Here is a 13,355-nt window from a genome sequence, read left to right as displayed (position 1 = left end):
GAGCTAGATTCATAAAGCTAGTAAGTGCAACCCATTGCAATAACCACAATGACAGAACTTAAGTACAGTACTGGCCTAAGAAGAGAGCAGGAAACATCTCTAGCTCAAGAGCTCTCTTGATCTTGACAGCTTTGCCAGAAACATTTGGGAAGAAAGGCATTCAAAGAGTTAAAGGTCATTAATAAGCCCCCACTGAATATTCTTTAATAACATCACCTGCCACTTGTAATATTCTTCCTATAGGGACTAGGCACTATGAAAGAATTTTTTTTTTTTTTTTTTTTTTTTTGCTTTTTAGGGCCACATGTGTGGCATATATGGATGTTCCTAGGATAGGGGTTGAATAGTAGGTGCAGCTGCCAGCCTACACCACAGCCACAGCAACAGCAACACCAGTTCCAAGTCATGTCTGTAACCTATACAGCAGCTCACAGCAATGCTAGACCTGTAACCCACTGAGCAAGGCCAGGGATTGAACCCACATCCTCACAGATACTAGTCCGGGTTCATTACTGCTAAAGCACAAAGGAAACTCCTGAGGGAAATTTCAAAACAAAACAGGAAATAATCATTTTTTAAGTTTAAAAACTGAACTCCAACATTTCCAAGCTACAAAATAAGCAGTAAGCAAGATGCTATCTTTGCTCTTTCTGGCTCTTAAGTAGTTATTTCTAAATTTACATTCCTTTCCTATTATTACCCATGTATCGTCTCTTCTCTACATCCATTATCTCTGTCCCTAGTTCAAGGAGTATCTAAACTATTGAATAATTTCCTATAAAGCCTGTTCATCTTTTTGGCTTTCTCCACCCCAACCTAAGGGTCAAGCTATTGCCATTATCTGCCTCCAAGTATATATCGATGTAATTTTCCAACAGAAATCTTTTTCTGAGTACAAAACAAGGTCTAAACTCTTTAATAAGAGTAGCAATCCACACTTTTTCAATCTAGATGTATCCTCATTTTTTAATCTTTATCTCCCTTGTTCAGCTCTGTCAAAAGGAAAACAAAAACAAAACCAACCACCCTATCTGTCAAACTACTTAGTGCTCTAAAAAGAAACTGAATTTTTCTAATCTATACCTCTATTCTGTGAGGAAAATCCTTTCTTCATTAATCTCCACCTATTAAATGTCAATGTCTTAGTGAAACCATACCAGATCCTGCGAGTTTAGAATTTTTGTCAGAGCTCTCTCACTGACCTTTTAAGCAGCACTTAAAACTGTATGAATTACCTGTTTCTAAACAAGTCTTAATTCGTTAAAACTTAAGAGCAGAAGCCGTCTTAGACAGCTTTACATTTAGGATTTTTATTCAGTGGATTTTTCAACAGATGGAGTTCAAATGTGTGAACTAAGTCTACCAAATTTCATTTAAATTGCTTGGATGACAAGTACTATCATTTTAGATGAGCAGTTCTAAACCAGGGGTGATTTGAGGACATTTGCCAGATTCTGGAGTCATGTTTGGCGTCACACAGGAGGAAGAGAAGAGATATTGGCCTCCAGTGGGTTAAGGCCAGAAATGCTGCTAACCATCCACAAATGCACAGACCAGCTCCCCTCTCTGCCTCACCCAAAGAATTATCCAGCTCAAAATGTTAATAATGCTGAGGAGTTCCTGACGTGGTGCAGCGGAAAAGAATCCGACTAGGAACCGAGACGTTGCAGGTTCAATCCCTGGCCTTGCTCAGTGGGTTAACGATCCAGCGTTTTCATGAGCTGTGGTGTAGGTTGCAGATGCAGCTCAGATCTGGTGTTGGCTAGCAGCTGTAGCTTCAATTTGACCCCCAGCCTCGGAACCTCCATATGCCGGTGTGGCCCTTAAAAAAAAAAAGACAGAAACAAAACAAAATAAAACAAACAAAAAACTTAACCTTTTTTTAAAATGGCTGTACCCACTACATATGGAAGTTCCCAGGCCAGGGACTGAATCCTAGCCACAGCTAAAACCTATGCCACACCTTTAACCCACTGGGCCAGGCCAGAGGACAAGTCCGTGCCTCAGCAGCACCTGAGCCATTGCAGTTGGATTCTTAACCTTCTCTGTCACAGTGAGAACTATAAAACTTACCTTTTCTTTGCCTTTATTTGGGCTAGTGGTTTTAGGATTGGAAAAAGTGGCTTCTTTTTCTACAGTGCCCAGAAAACGATGATCTGAATGAGAGTGGAATGAAACCGTGCCCTTGGGAAGCTTTTTAATCCTAATAGCATGATTTCTTTGGGCAGAGAGCATATCCTACAAATGATAAACACAAGTTAACTTCAAACTGAAAAAGGAAGCATCAAGAAAATCTCCAATACTTGTCTCAAAAACTACTCACAGGAACCACAGTAAACTCTACTTCATCTGCAATATGGAGCTGGTTCCCATCCAGAATTTCACTGAAGTGGAAGAACATACGAGCATCACGATCCACACACTTGATGAAACCAAAACCATCTCTCATGGCAGCAATTACACCCTGAAATCAAAATAATACTTTCACTAGACGTTAAGATTGTTAAGACAACAATACTGTAGCTTGGCGGCACTGTCAAGTTAAATTCAAAAAGAATTTTCTGTATTAAATAGCCAAATATCGTACCCATATTTAAAATGTTCAATTTAAATAAAAACCCGTCAATTTTGTAAATTAACCTCTAAAGTGGCAGTGTGAGACTTCCCAGATGCTATTTTCTTGGCCAATATATTCTAGAAAAAGTTACCATTTCTGAAGTTAACATATGCACACAACATATTCCACTTAATTCTCAATTTTGTGAAAAACACCAATATGCAAGATGAGGAAACCAAGGTTGAGAGAAGTTAAGCAATTCACACATTATGTGGAAGAAACCAGGATTCCAAATAAGACCCAAGCTTTATGATAGTGTAACTTCCAGAAATTAAAAATCTACAGGACAATGCTCCAAATACTTCAAAAGTCTACTAAAGCCAACTCTTTAGTTTCTACCTCAAAAATCTGTGAGCTAAGGCACAGAAGGACTTAAGATTTAGGTCTGGGAAAAAAAAAAAAAAGGCAATCCTATACTCATGTTTTCCCCTTCTTTCCAAATTATTAGCTTTGTGAGGGCATTATATTCAGAGTAACTGGCAATTGGTAACTCACCAATAATCTACTCATGACATATTTACACATTACAGAGATGATTATTCTATAATCAGTTTTGAATACAGCCTAAATAATATCCTAACATTTAATTCTTGCTAAATTCTACAGCAGCCAAGCTATTCAACAATGTATTTAGGAGTTCCCTTCATGGCTCAGTGGTTAATGAACCTGGCTAGCATCCACAAGGATGCAGGTTCCATCCCTGGCCTTGTTCAGTGGGTTAAGGATCCAGCATTGCCATGAGCTGTGGTATAGGTTGCAGACATGGCTCAGATCAGGCATGGCTGTGACTGTGACTTATGTCAGTGGCTACAGCTCCAATTAGATCCCTAGCCTGGGAACCTCCATATGCCATGGGTGTAGCCCTAAAAAGACCAAAAAAAAAAAAAAAAAAAAAAAAAAAAAGTCTCAAGAAACTTAAATTATCATTGAATGTATACAGTTCTATTAACACCGAGATATACTGTAGATGTTATGATCCCTAACAGAACTGATAATGTTAATTCATGAAAACTGAAGTTGTAAAATATTTTTGGGCAACAATTCCCCATCTGTCACTTCTGGACATATATCCATTAAAAAGGATTTGCAAACTCCTGCTGCAAAAATAAAAGTAACAAAGACTACTTAACTTCGTTTAATCTAGTGTTTACTAAACATCTTATGGAACCTAAACATCTTATGGAAAACCTACTTTCTACAGTAATGCACTTAAATTTTTCTAGTCTTCAGATTTAATGGCCAGAGAATTACTGACTCTCAAAAGGCCTTAGAAATCATCCTCTCTAGCTCTTCATTCAAAATAAAATCTTTTCTTGGAGTTCCCGTTGTGGCACAGTGGTTAATGAATCCGACTGGGAACCATGGGGTTTTGGGTTCGATCCCTGGCCTTGCTCAGTGGGTTGAGGATCCAGCGTTGCCATGAGCTGTGGTGTGGGTTGCAGACGAGGCTCAGATCCCGAGTTGCTGTGGCTCTGGTGTCAGCCAGCAGCTACAGCTCTGATTGGACCCCTCGCCTGGGAACCTCCAAATGCCACGGGAAGCGGCCCTAGAAAAGACAAAAAAACAAAACAATACAAAACACCTTTTCTCATCCATTTCAAGACATCTAGCAGAGCTAGGAGTCAAACCCAGATTTGACTCAAATGTCTGTATTCTTATCACCTTAATGAGGTAATTACCCAATACTGTCATAACTCAAGAATTTTCAATACCATATTACGAACTTGAATATAACATTGCCCTGCCTGCCCCTTACACTGAATACGTATCTAATAATAACCAATATTTACCATTTCTCTGGCTTCATTAGTGAACTGAAATGTATTTGATAGAACTTCTATGTTGGTTGCTCGTTCTAATTTGTCACGACGGTCTGTTGAAATATTAAACCTAACATGGTCACCTTCCAGCAGGGTCACCTTGGATTTTGTATCTTTGTCTCCAAAGGGAAGTTCTTTAGGAATCACAAAATCAACTTTGATGCGTCCTGGCAATGGGTCATTCTGATGAGAAGGAAAAACTATTTTAGCTGGAGATTTCTCATCCTTCCTAGTTTTAAGTCAAACAAGAAGAACACATAGCAAACCCACGTTATTTATAATATATAATCCCCTAAAAAAAAAAAGGTGTTGATAACATAAGTCCAATGTGAAAGCCTGGTGTTCTATGGTCACATGACACAATCATAAACCACAATACTGAAGTTACAATCCTGCACTCTGATACTGAGAGATTTTATTTAAGAAAAAGAACTTCAGTATTTTATGCTTTACATTTCCTTAGCAATGATACCACTGGTTTCATCTCCTTCCCTCTGAAAAATCAAAACTGGGAAATATACACTCGAACTATTTTTTTTTCCAGTCCAACCAGCATTTTTTCTTTTGTCCCTTTCTCTGTATCATCCAGTTTTAAAAAAAAGAAAGAAAAGCATATTCATGGATATATCAATGGTTTCTTATTTAAACATACATATTAGGAAATATATGTTCTATAATCACAAAATTATATTACTTGAATGCAATACAAATTCTGTACACCGTAACCACCATATTATTCTATTACTAATGAGGCAAAAGATGATTCTTCTGAAGGAAACAAAACAAAGCAAAAAAATTATTCACCTGGTTTTTACTGGGTACTTTTGGGATAACTTTGGTTACAGTTCCTTCAAAATGTTCAATGCTAATATCTTCAAAAATGACTGTTCCTTGAGGCAAGAGTCTGACATCTGTTGCAACTTCTTTACCCTAAATCAAAAAGAGTTTAGTGGGAAGAGGGATGTCATTTTAACTGTTTCCTCAAATTTTAACTCATTACTGACCTTAAAAGAAGACCAAAGAGCCAGTTAGTCAACTCTTACATTTCTGTCCTTGATTGTGAATTCCACGTCATCTCCAGGTTGTAAGGTTTCTAAGTCACCCTTAAATTCACTATAGTGAAAGAATATCTCCTTTACAACATCACCTCTTTCAATAAAGCCAAACGCCTCCTAAAGCGAAACAAGCATGAAGAAACAGCAAAAATATTATGTACTATTCAACTTGCACACTTATGATTACCATTTACAATCAATAAGCCTTTTCATAAAACACTACTACAGTGGAAAAAGGGGTAAAGTCTAACATTAATACCATTGATGGCCCATTTTAAAGAATATAATTAGTAACCAAAAAATCTTAAGATTACCTTTGAAGTTAATGAAATATGTTTAAAAAGAAGACAAAGAAGAAAAAGAAAAGACTTGGATCTGAAGTATAAGCAGTCAAAGAAAAAAACTCAAGTTTCTCAAATTTGATAACACTTACCTTCATGGCACAAACTACTCCCTGACAACGGGCTTGTTTCTTTTTCAACAGCATAATATTACGAGCACTTACAGCACCAGTACTGGAAAAAAAAATAATGGGATGGGGATGGTGGGGACCAAACAGGGATGAAAAACAAAATGGCTTGGTTAGATCTGAGTTTAGAGAAACAATAAACAAGTTTTCTGAGGCCTCGAGAACTTTATATCATCACTAAGAGCGAATATAAAGCTTATAATACATAATTCTTTTCATATGATTCCTTATTCAAAAGACTTACTGCTCAAACTCCCTGGCCTTTTTTTTTTTTTTGTCTTTTGAGGGCTGCACCCACGACATATGGAGGTTCCCACGCTAGGGGTCATATCAGAGCTTTAGCTGCCAGCCTACGCCACAGCTCACGGCAACGCTGGAGCCTTAACCCACTGAGCAAGGCCAGGGATCGAACCCGAAACCTCATGGTTCCTAGTTGGATTCGTTTCCGCTGCGCTGAGACAGAAAGACCCTCCCTAGTCTTTTAAATCGGGCACACATACATGTAAATTGTTCTCTTGGACTATTAAAATAAGGTCATGAACTGGTTGCAACCAAAGATAGGGAATGCTAAGTTGAACAAACATTGAACAGGAACTATGTGCTCTGAACAAAGGTATGGGGGATACAGAAGTAAATAACAAATGGTCCTGTCTGCATTGAATGCTAAATCTAGTAGCTATCCCATCAATTACTTCTGATTAAATAGCCATAAAAGAAATATGAATCAACAGTGAGAAATTTGCTATACTTTGAAAAAGAATGATACTCACTTCCAGTGAAAACAGATACATCACATGTTACTATATGTCCCCATCCTTCAGCAGCAGCAATGTAAATCTGATTCTGCTTTAAAGATGGTACGGACAGTATATATAAGATGTAATAGTATTTGTTGGTGTAGTTGTTTTCAATATCTACAGACCAAGCAATTACTTTCCTTAATTCTTTATGGACAAATTTTAGCCCAACTGTTCTTTTTACTTCAAAAACTTAACAGACCAGGAGTTCCCGTCGTGGCGCAGTGGTTAACGAATCTGACTAGGAACCATGAGGTTGCAGGTTTGATCCCTGCCCTTGCTCAGTGGGTTAACGATCCGGCGTTGCCGTGAGCTGTGGTGTAGGTCGCAGACGCGGCTCGGATCCTGTGTTGCTGTGGCTCTGGCGTAGGCTGGCAGCTACAGCTCCGATTTGACCCCTAGCCTGGGAACCTCCATGTGCCGCGGGAGCGGCCCAAGAAATGGCAAAAAGACAAAAAAAAAAAAACAAAAAAAACAAAAAAAAAACTTAACAGACCAACAAAGATACTAGAAAAAAATCCTACTTGCTTTTGCAACTTACTACAGTGAAAAGGCTTTATGTAGAGCCAGACTGGCATTCCAATGTCAGTTTAAAAGCTGTATGACTTTAGGCAAGTTACTTTATGACAACAAAGCTCATTTTACAGATGAAGAAACTTATCTCAAGTGAGGCTGTTCTGAGAATTAACAACTGTACATAAAATATAGTAGTGCTTAGCACATTCAAGAACTTAACAAAGGTTATGAAGTTCCCATCATGGCTCAGTGGTTAATGAATCTGACTAGGAACCATGACGTTGCAGGTTCGATCCCTGCCCTTGCTCAGTGGGTTAAAGATCTGGCATTGCCGTGAGCTGTGGTGTAGGTCGCGGACATGGCTCGGATCCTGCATTGCTGCGGCTGTGGTGTAGGCCAGCAGCCACAGCTATGATTAGACCCCTAGCCTGGGAACCCCCATATGCCATGGGAGCGGCCCCAGAAAAGGCAAAAAGACAAAAAAACAAAACTTACTAAAGGTTAAATAAAGCCCTTTCACTGGCTCCCCACTCCCTCAAACTCAAGCCCTTTTCCCTTATTTTCTACCTGAGATTAAATTTGGCCTCAGACTAGTACTATCCATACCTACAACAAGCAGATTCCTTCTAGTCTTACAAGAGGTAAGGTTCAAAGTTAACAATTCTGCACATACTCTTGGGACTTTCCTATACTGCCAACGAGAGTCCATTCCTAACACTTTCTCCAGCTTTCTATTTTTAACTTTCTTCCCTACTTGTATCTGACTCTCTGGCTCCAAAGTAAAATAATTATGCTGGGGCTTTCTTAACTACATTTTCCCTAACTGCTTATGCCAATGAATTCAACAGCTCTATTTCCTGCCCATCACTAGCCTATACAGACATGGAGCTACATATTCAAGGTCTTCAGACACCTCAAATCCAAAATGCCAAAATAAGGACAATTCTTCTCCCCCTCTTAATACTTTGTTATGTATTAATTATTTCTGGACTTTCCTTACTCCAGTTAACAGTATCATCTATCCAGTAGCTAAAGCCAGAAAAATGGCACTTGGGACTCCCAATACCTTAGTTCCAGTACACACTTCTAAGAATCTGACCAGCATCCATTAAGACACAGGTTCAATCCCTGGCCTCACTCAGTGGGGGTAAAGGATCTGGCGTTGCTGTGGTGTAGGTTGGTAGCGAAAGCTCCAATTCGACTCCTAGCCTGGGAACCTCCATATGGCTCAGATGTGGCCCTAAAAAGACAAAAAAAAAAAAAAAAAAAAAAAACAACCCAAAACCAAAAACAACTTCTGTGGAGTTCCCTTTTGGTGGCTCAGCAATTACTGAACTGGACTAGGATCCATGAGAACGCCGGTTTGATGCCTGGCCTTGCTCAGTGGGTTAAGGGTCTGGTGTTGCCGTGAGCTGAGGTGTAGGCCAGCAGCTGTAGCTTTGATTCGACTCCTAGCGTGGGAACTTGCATACGCCACAAGAGTGGCCTTAAAAAGCAAAAAAAAAAAGTTAAAAAACTTCTCAAGATGACCTACCTTCTACATCAAAACACTCATGGCCTATCTATATTAGTCCCTCATCTTTCATATTAACTCTCGTATCACTGCCTCTAGCCTACAGCATCCCTACTCTCCAAAAGCCTACCCTATCTCCACCACTTCCAACAATTAAAACCAACCATATACCCCCCCCATTTAAAATCCTTCAAAAACTGCTATGACTAATGAGTAAAGTTCAAATTTCATCTTTCTATGATACAGTCAATTCAAACAACTCAAACTTTTGGCTACTTCTCCCAAATGATACCTCCTCTACCCAAAAGGTTTTCCTTATCTCCCTAATGAGTCCTCATCTCAAAACTTACTTCAAGCACTGATGCTTTGGAAAAACCCTTTCTGAGCTCTAGACCAGCCCCTTGAAAGCTCTGGAACTATTTTAATGTTTTAATTAGAACATAATTTATGTTTTAATTATCTACCTATTTCTTTTTTTTTTTTGGCCACATCCACTGCATCCAGAAGTTTCCAGACCACAGATCAAAGCCATGCCACAACACTGACAATGTCAGATCCTTAACGTGCCAGGCTACCAGCGAACTCTCTTTATCTTCTTATTTCGGACACCCTACAGTGCCTGTCATAGAACTGACCCTCAAATGCTTAGCTGATGAATAAAAAGTTTAAAAGATCATGAAAATTATCCAGATTTACAGGTCTGGTTTTTAATGTGCCCCAAATTTCCTACTTCAAAAAGAAAAAAAAAATCATTTAGGTGGAAAAAAAGAACTTACTGTTTATTGTTATCAATTACAAAGTTTATCTTATCTCCAGTTTCCAGCTGAACATTCCCTTCGACATCTTCAGGGGTGTAAGTCAGATAAAACACTTCCTGTGAATTAACAAGTAATTATTACTATACTGGCAGGATGCATGTTCACTGTATACTGTGATTTACTTTGTTAAATATTTCTTAAACTGGCATTTTAAGCCAGATTTTTAAAAATTAAATGCCTTTTGACAAGTACATAGTTTATTCATATAAATACACACTTCCCCTCCATGGTGCTGATGACTTCTGCGAGTCCACAGCTGAGTAGCAATCCAACTTCAAAAAGTTTAGACACGTGGAAGCATTTGCCCAAAGGCTAGTTATATTTCAAAAAAACAATTTTTATATAAGGCATTCCAAACAAAAAAGCTGGAGTTAGTGCTTAAAAGAAACCAGAAAAAAGATCCCCTCCCACAACCCCCAAAAAAGTGAGTAAAAGAAGCATTTTACCTTAATGTTCTAACTAAGGTCACACTTGGGCAAACTAAACCACTTGGAAGTCCTATGGATTTTTTTCTTTTTAAATTTGATTATGCTGCACTCAACGCTTCTTCAAAACCAAATTTAAAACTGATTTTTATCAACTGCAGCTTACGTTTTCTATTTTGAATTTTAAAGTACGCTTATAGATCACATGGTGGATCAGGCAAAGGTTTAAGAAAAATACACAAGTTTACCCCATTACGTTCGTAGCATACACTCCCTGTTGGACTCTGACCCGGGGCAGCTGGAGATTTACTCTCTAAGTTGTGAGGAACAGCGCACACAACCTACCAGTCAAAAAAAAAAAAATTTCCATTGCTAATCATTTCAGGAGCAGCACTGTGCAATATAAACTGAATTTTAATATCCTCTCTACTATACATAGGGATGCATTTTAATATGATCCACAAGAGGATGTCATGCTGCCAAGTTTCCAACTTACAGAACATTAATTGACTGTAAGTATAGACTCAGGGTTATATGTAAAAACCCAAATTGAGTCTTGACCATATTTTTATTTCAGGTCAAGAAATGCCAGTGCTTCTGATATAATTTTAAAATACTATACTATAGTATTTTAATATACTATAGCTTTAATATACTGTATATACTATAGCTTTCTTGCGTGCAAACTGAGGAGATGGGGAGAATCTTCCTTTTCTAATGTGAAAGATATGCAAATGCAGGGCCCTAAGAAAACATAAAATATCAAAGTCACTAACTTGTCCATTAATTCGTTCTTCAGGGAGGATTTCCTGCTTTATCTTCACCAGTTTAACAGCAATGGGTTTCCCAGTCCTACGGTCAGATGATACTTCAAATTCAACATCATCTAAAAAAAAGAGAGTGTTGTGTTTGTTGGATTAATTTTGGCAAAATGGCATCTCACTTTCAAGCTAAACTTAATACAGCCTTTGAGTTTCCTTAGACCAATGATTTTCTTCCTTTTTTAGTTTTTATTTTTTATTTTAGGGCCGCACCCACGACATATAGAAGGTCCCAGGCTAGGGGTCAAATTGGAGCTGTAGCTGCTGGCCTACGCCACAGCCATAGCAACGTGGGATCCTAGCCGCGTTTTCGACCTACACCACAGCTCACAGAGAGGAAAGGGATCGAACCCGCGTCCCGATGGATACCAGTCGGGTTCGTTACCGCTGAGTCACGACGGGAACTCCAGACCAGTGATTTTCAAAGTGTGGTCCCTGGACCACTACCAGCAGCAACATTGCCTGGAGCATAGCAGAAATGCAAATTTCCAGATCCCATTCCGACCTACTCAAAAACAAACTCTGGGCATCAGATAAAGCAATCTTCGTTTTAACAAGCCTTGTAGGTAATTCTGATACACACTAATGTTTCAGAACCACTGCGATAGCTATATCTTAGTCTTTGTTTTCATGATAATTATACATAATGAAAATGATGCAATGTAATGAGATTCGTTCAGCTTTATCCCCACTAAAATCCCTCTATATTCTACCATCTTTATCTGTAAATTAAGGCTTAACCAAAATAGCCATTCTTACAGTTTAGAATATTTGGCTCGCCCAATATTCACATTAACTATTGTTCTTTTTCTCAAAGTTTTTTTTTTTTTTTTTTTTTTTTTGCTTTTTAGGCCCAAACCCACAGAATATAGCAGTTCCCAGGCTATGGGTCCAATCAGAGCTACAGCTGCTGGCCTACACCACAGCCAGAGCAACACTGAATCCCTGATCCACTGAACGAGGCCAGGGATAGAACCCACATCCTCATGGATGCTAGTCGGATTGTTTCTGCTGCGCTGCAATAGGAACTTCCCTCAAAGGTATTTTTAAAAATACACATTGAGACTTTATAACTTTAGTCCTTTAATAAGCCATACATTTTCCATGTGAAATTATTTCCATGGTGTCAACCAAAATGAATTTCTATACAGTCCAAGTGGTGATATTTAAGTTATTTTTTGCAGGTACTACCCAAACTAGTACCTGGCAAAGTATTTAACATTATTAAAGTTTAATATTTTCACTGGCTTAAAATCTAATATATACCTAAATAGTCATAACTGGGGGGAATAACAAATCTAAGAAGTGTCTATTTAAAAAATATTCAGAGATATCTTTCAGTCAATTACTCTTTCATCCCTCAAACAGACCTCCACAGAAGACATCAGGATTCTGCTAGTTGTACAAACTTCAGTAATTGGTACAATTAAAAGGCCAAAATTATAACACTCTCATGAGTAAGTTGATATGCAAGAGAAATTTGTGATTAGTTTTATTGAAAGGATAACCGACAGATTACCTCCTACTTTTAAGTCCTGCAGGTTGCCATTATACTGCGAACAGTGGAAGAAAAGTCTAGCTTGACGTTCTGAACACTGAATAAATCCATAAGAGGTTAGCAGTTTTTCAATAACCCCAGTTTCACGCAGTGCTGCTGAAGTACCATTGGGGTACCCATTATGTCCATTGTTGTGGAGAAGGTTTGGATCAAAGCTCATCTGTTTTAAAAAGAAAAAGAACTCAATATGTACAGATCTGTATATTATCTCCAAAGGATATTCTGAGTAACAAATCACTGAATTTTTAATATTAAAAGGCAAAGAAAATAAAGGTAAAATAGGTAAAGGGAAGATTATCAGCTTTTAATAATGAAATAATTTAGCTAATAAAACATTTCAGAGGAAGTGATTCATATTACTATGGGTAACTGCCCCAATTTATGGTAAACTTTTCACATACCAGACAAACAGAACTTCTGGAGTTTAAATATTAAGATAAAGCAATTACATAAGTAAAAGTTGCCTTTACATTAAATTACTAAGACAACAGTATCAGAACAAAGGTAACTAATACTCAAGAGATGAAAACTCAAAACTACCAGGACATGCCCTTAAATTTATTACACCTATTTTGAAAGTAAATAGAACCTGTGATACTATGTGGTAAACCATGCATATTGATGGCCAATTATTTAGGTTAGTAGAGACTAATAGAAGAAACCTTCTAGGCAATACTTATTTCAAACTAGAAAACTTACGCATGCTCAAGTCCTTTAGTGGAAGACGATTTAAAACAATGAATTAGAAACCAAGAGATTTCTAAGAACTGCCAGGCAACAACAGCTCTTCAATTCTAAAAATGTTCAATCACTTCACAGGTACAATTAAAGAAGTCTTTTCAACTGTTTCAGACACTGATGAAATCTCTACATACTGTCATTTGTTTCTATGATCAGATAAAGCAAAATAAAATATTCTCTAGTGAAAAGAAGGGCTATTTAAATG

The 13,355-nt window shown here is 38.0% G+C and overlaps 1 protein-coding gene across 6 annotated transcripts in view; it reads right to left on the bottom strand.

Moving 5' to 3' along the window:
* CSDE1 (cold shock domain containing E1) overlaps positions 1 to 13,355 on the bottom strand; it is a 41,224-nt gene that overhangs the window by 12,202 nt on the left and 15,667 nt on the right. For 3 of the 6 annotated variants that reach the window (XM_003481484.4, XM_005655416.3, XM_021090004.1), the window contains 10 exons: positions 12,371 to 12,569; positions 10,807 to 10,916; positions 10,279 to 10,371; positions 9,564 to 9,661; positions 5,926 to 6,007; positions 5,481 to 5,609; positions 5,242 to 5,367; positions 4,408 to 4,620; positions 2,324 to 2,464; positions 2,074 to 2,238 (listed from right to left, as the gene is read on the bottom strand). In XM_003481484.4, coding sequence (XP_003481532.1) covers positions 2,074 to 2,238; positions 2,324 to 2,464; positions 4,408 to 4,620; positions 5,242 to 5,367; positions 5,481 to 5,609; positions 5,926 to 6,007; positions 9,564 to 9,661; positions 10,279 to 10,371; positions 10,807 to 10,916; positions 12,371 to 12,569 — 1,356 coding nt within the window. The remainder of the gene's footprint in view (positions 1 to 2,073; positions 2,239 to 2,323; positions 2,465 to 4,407; positions 4,621 to 5,241; positions 5,368 to 5,480; positions 5,610 to 5,925; positions 6,008 to 9,563; positions 9,662 to 10,278; positions 10,372 to 10,806; positions 10,917 to 12,370; positions 12,570 to 13,355) is intronic. The other 3 variants (XM_005655415.3, XM_005655417.3, XM_021090005.1) reach the window with 1 other exon arrangement.

The sequence above is a fragment of the Sus scrofa genome, chromosome 4 (genome assembly GCF_000003025.6).
Source record: "Sus scrofa isolate TJ Tabasco breed Duroc chromosome 4, Sscrofa11.1, whole genome shotgun sequence".
NCBI lineage: Eukaryota > Metazoa > Chordata > Mammalia > Artiodactyla > Suidae > Sus > Sus scrofa.
Note: the sequence above shows the minus strand (reverse complement) of the source record. Positions and strands in the feature narration are given on the sequence as shown.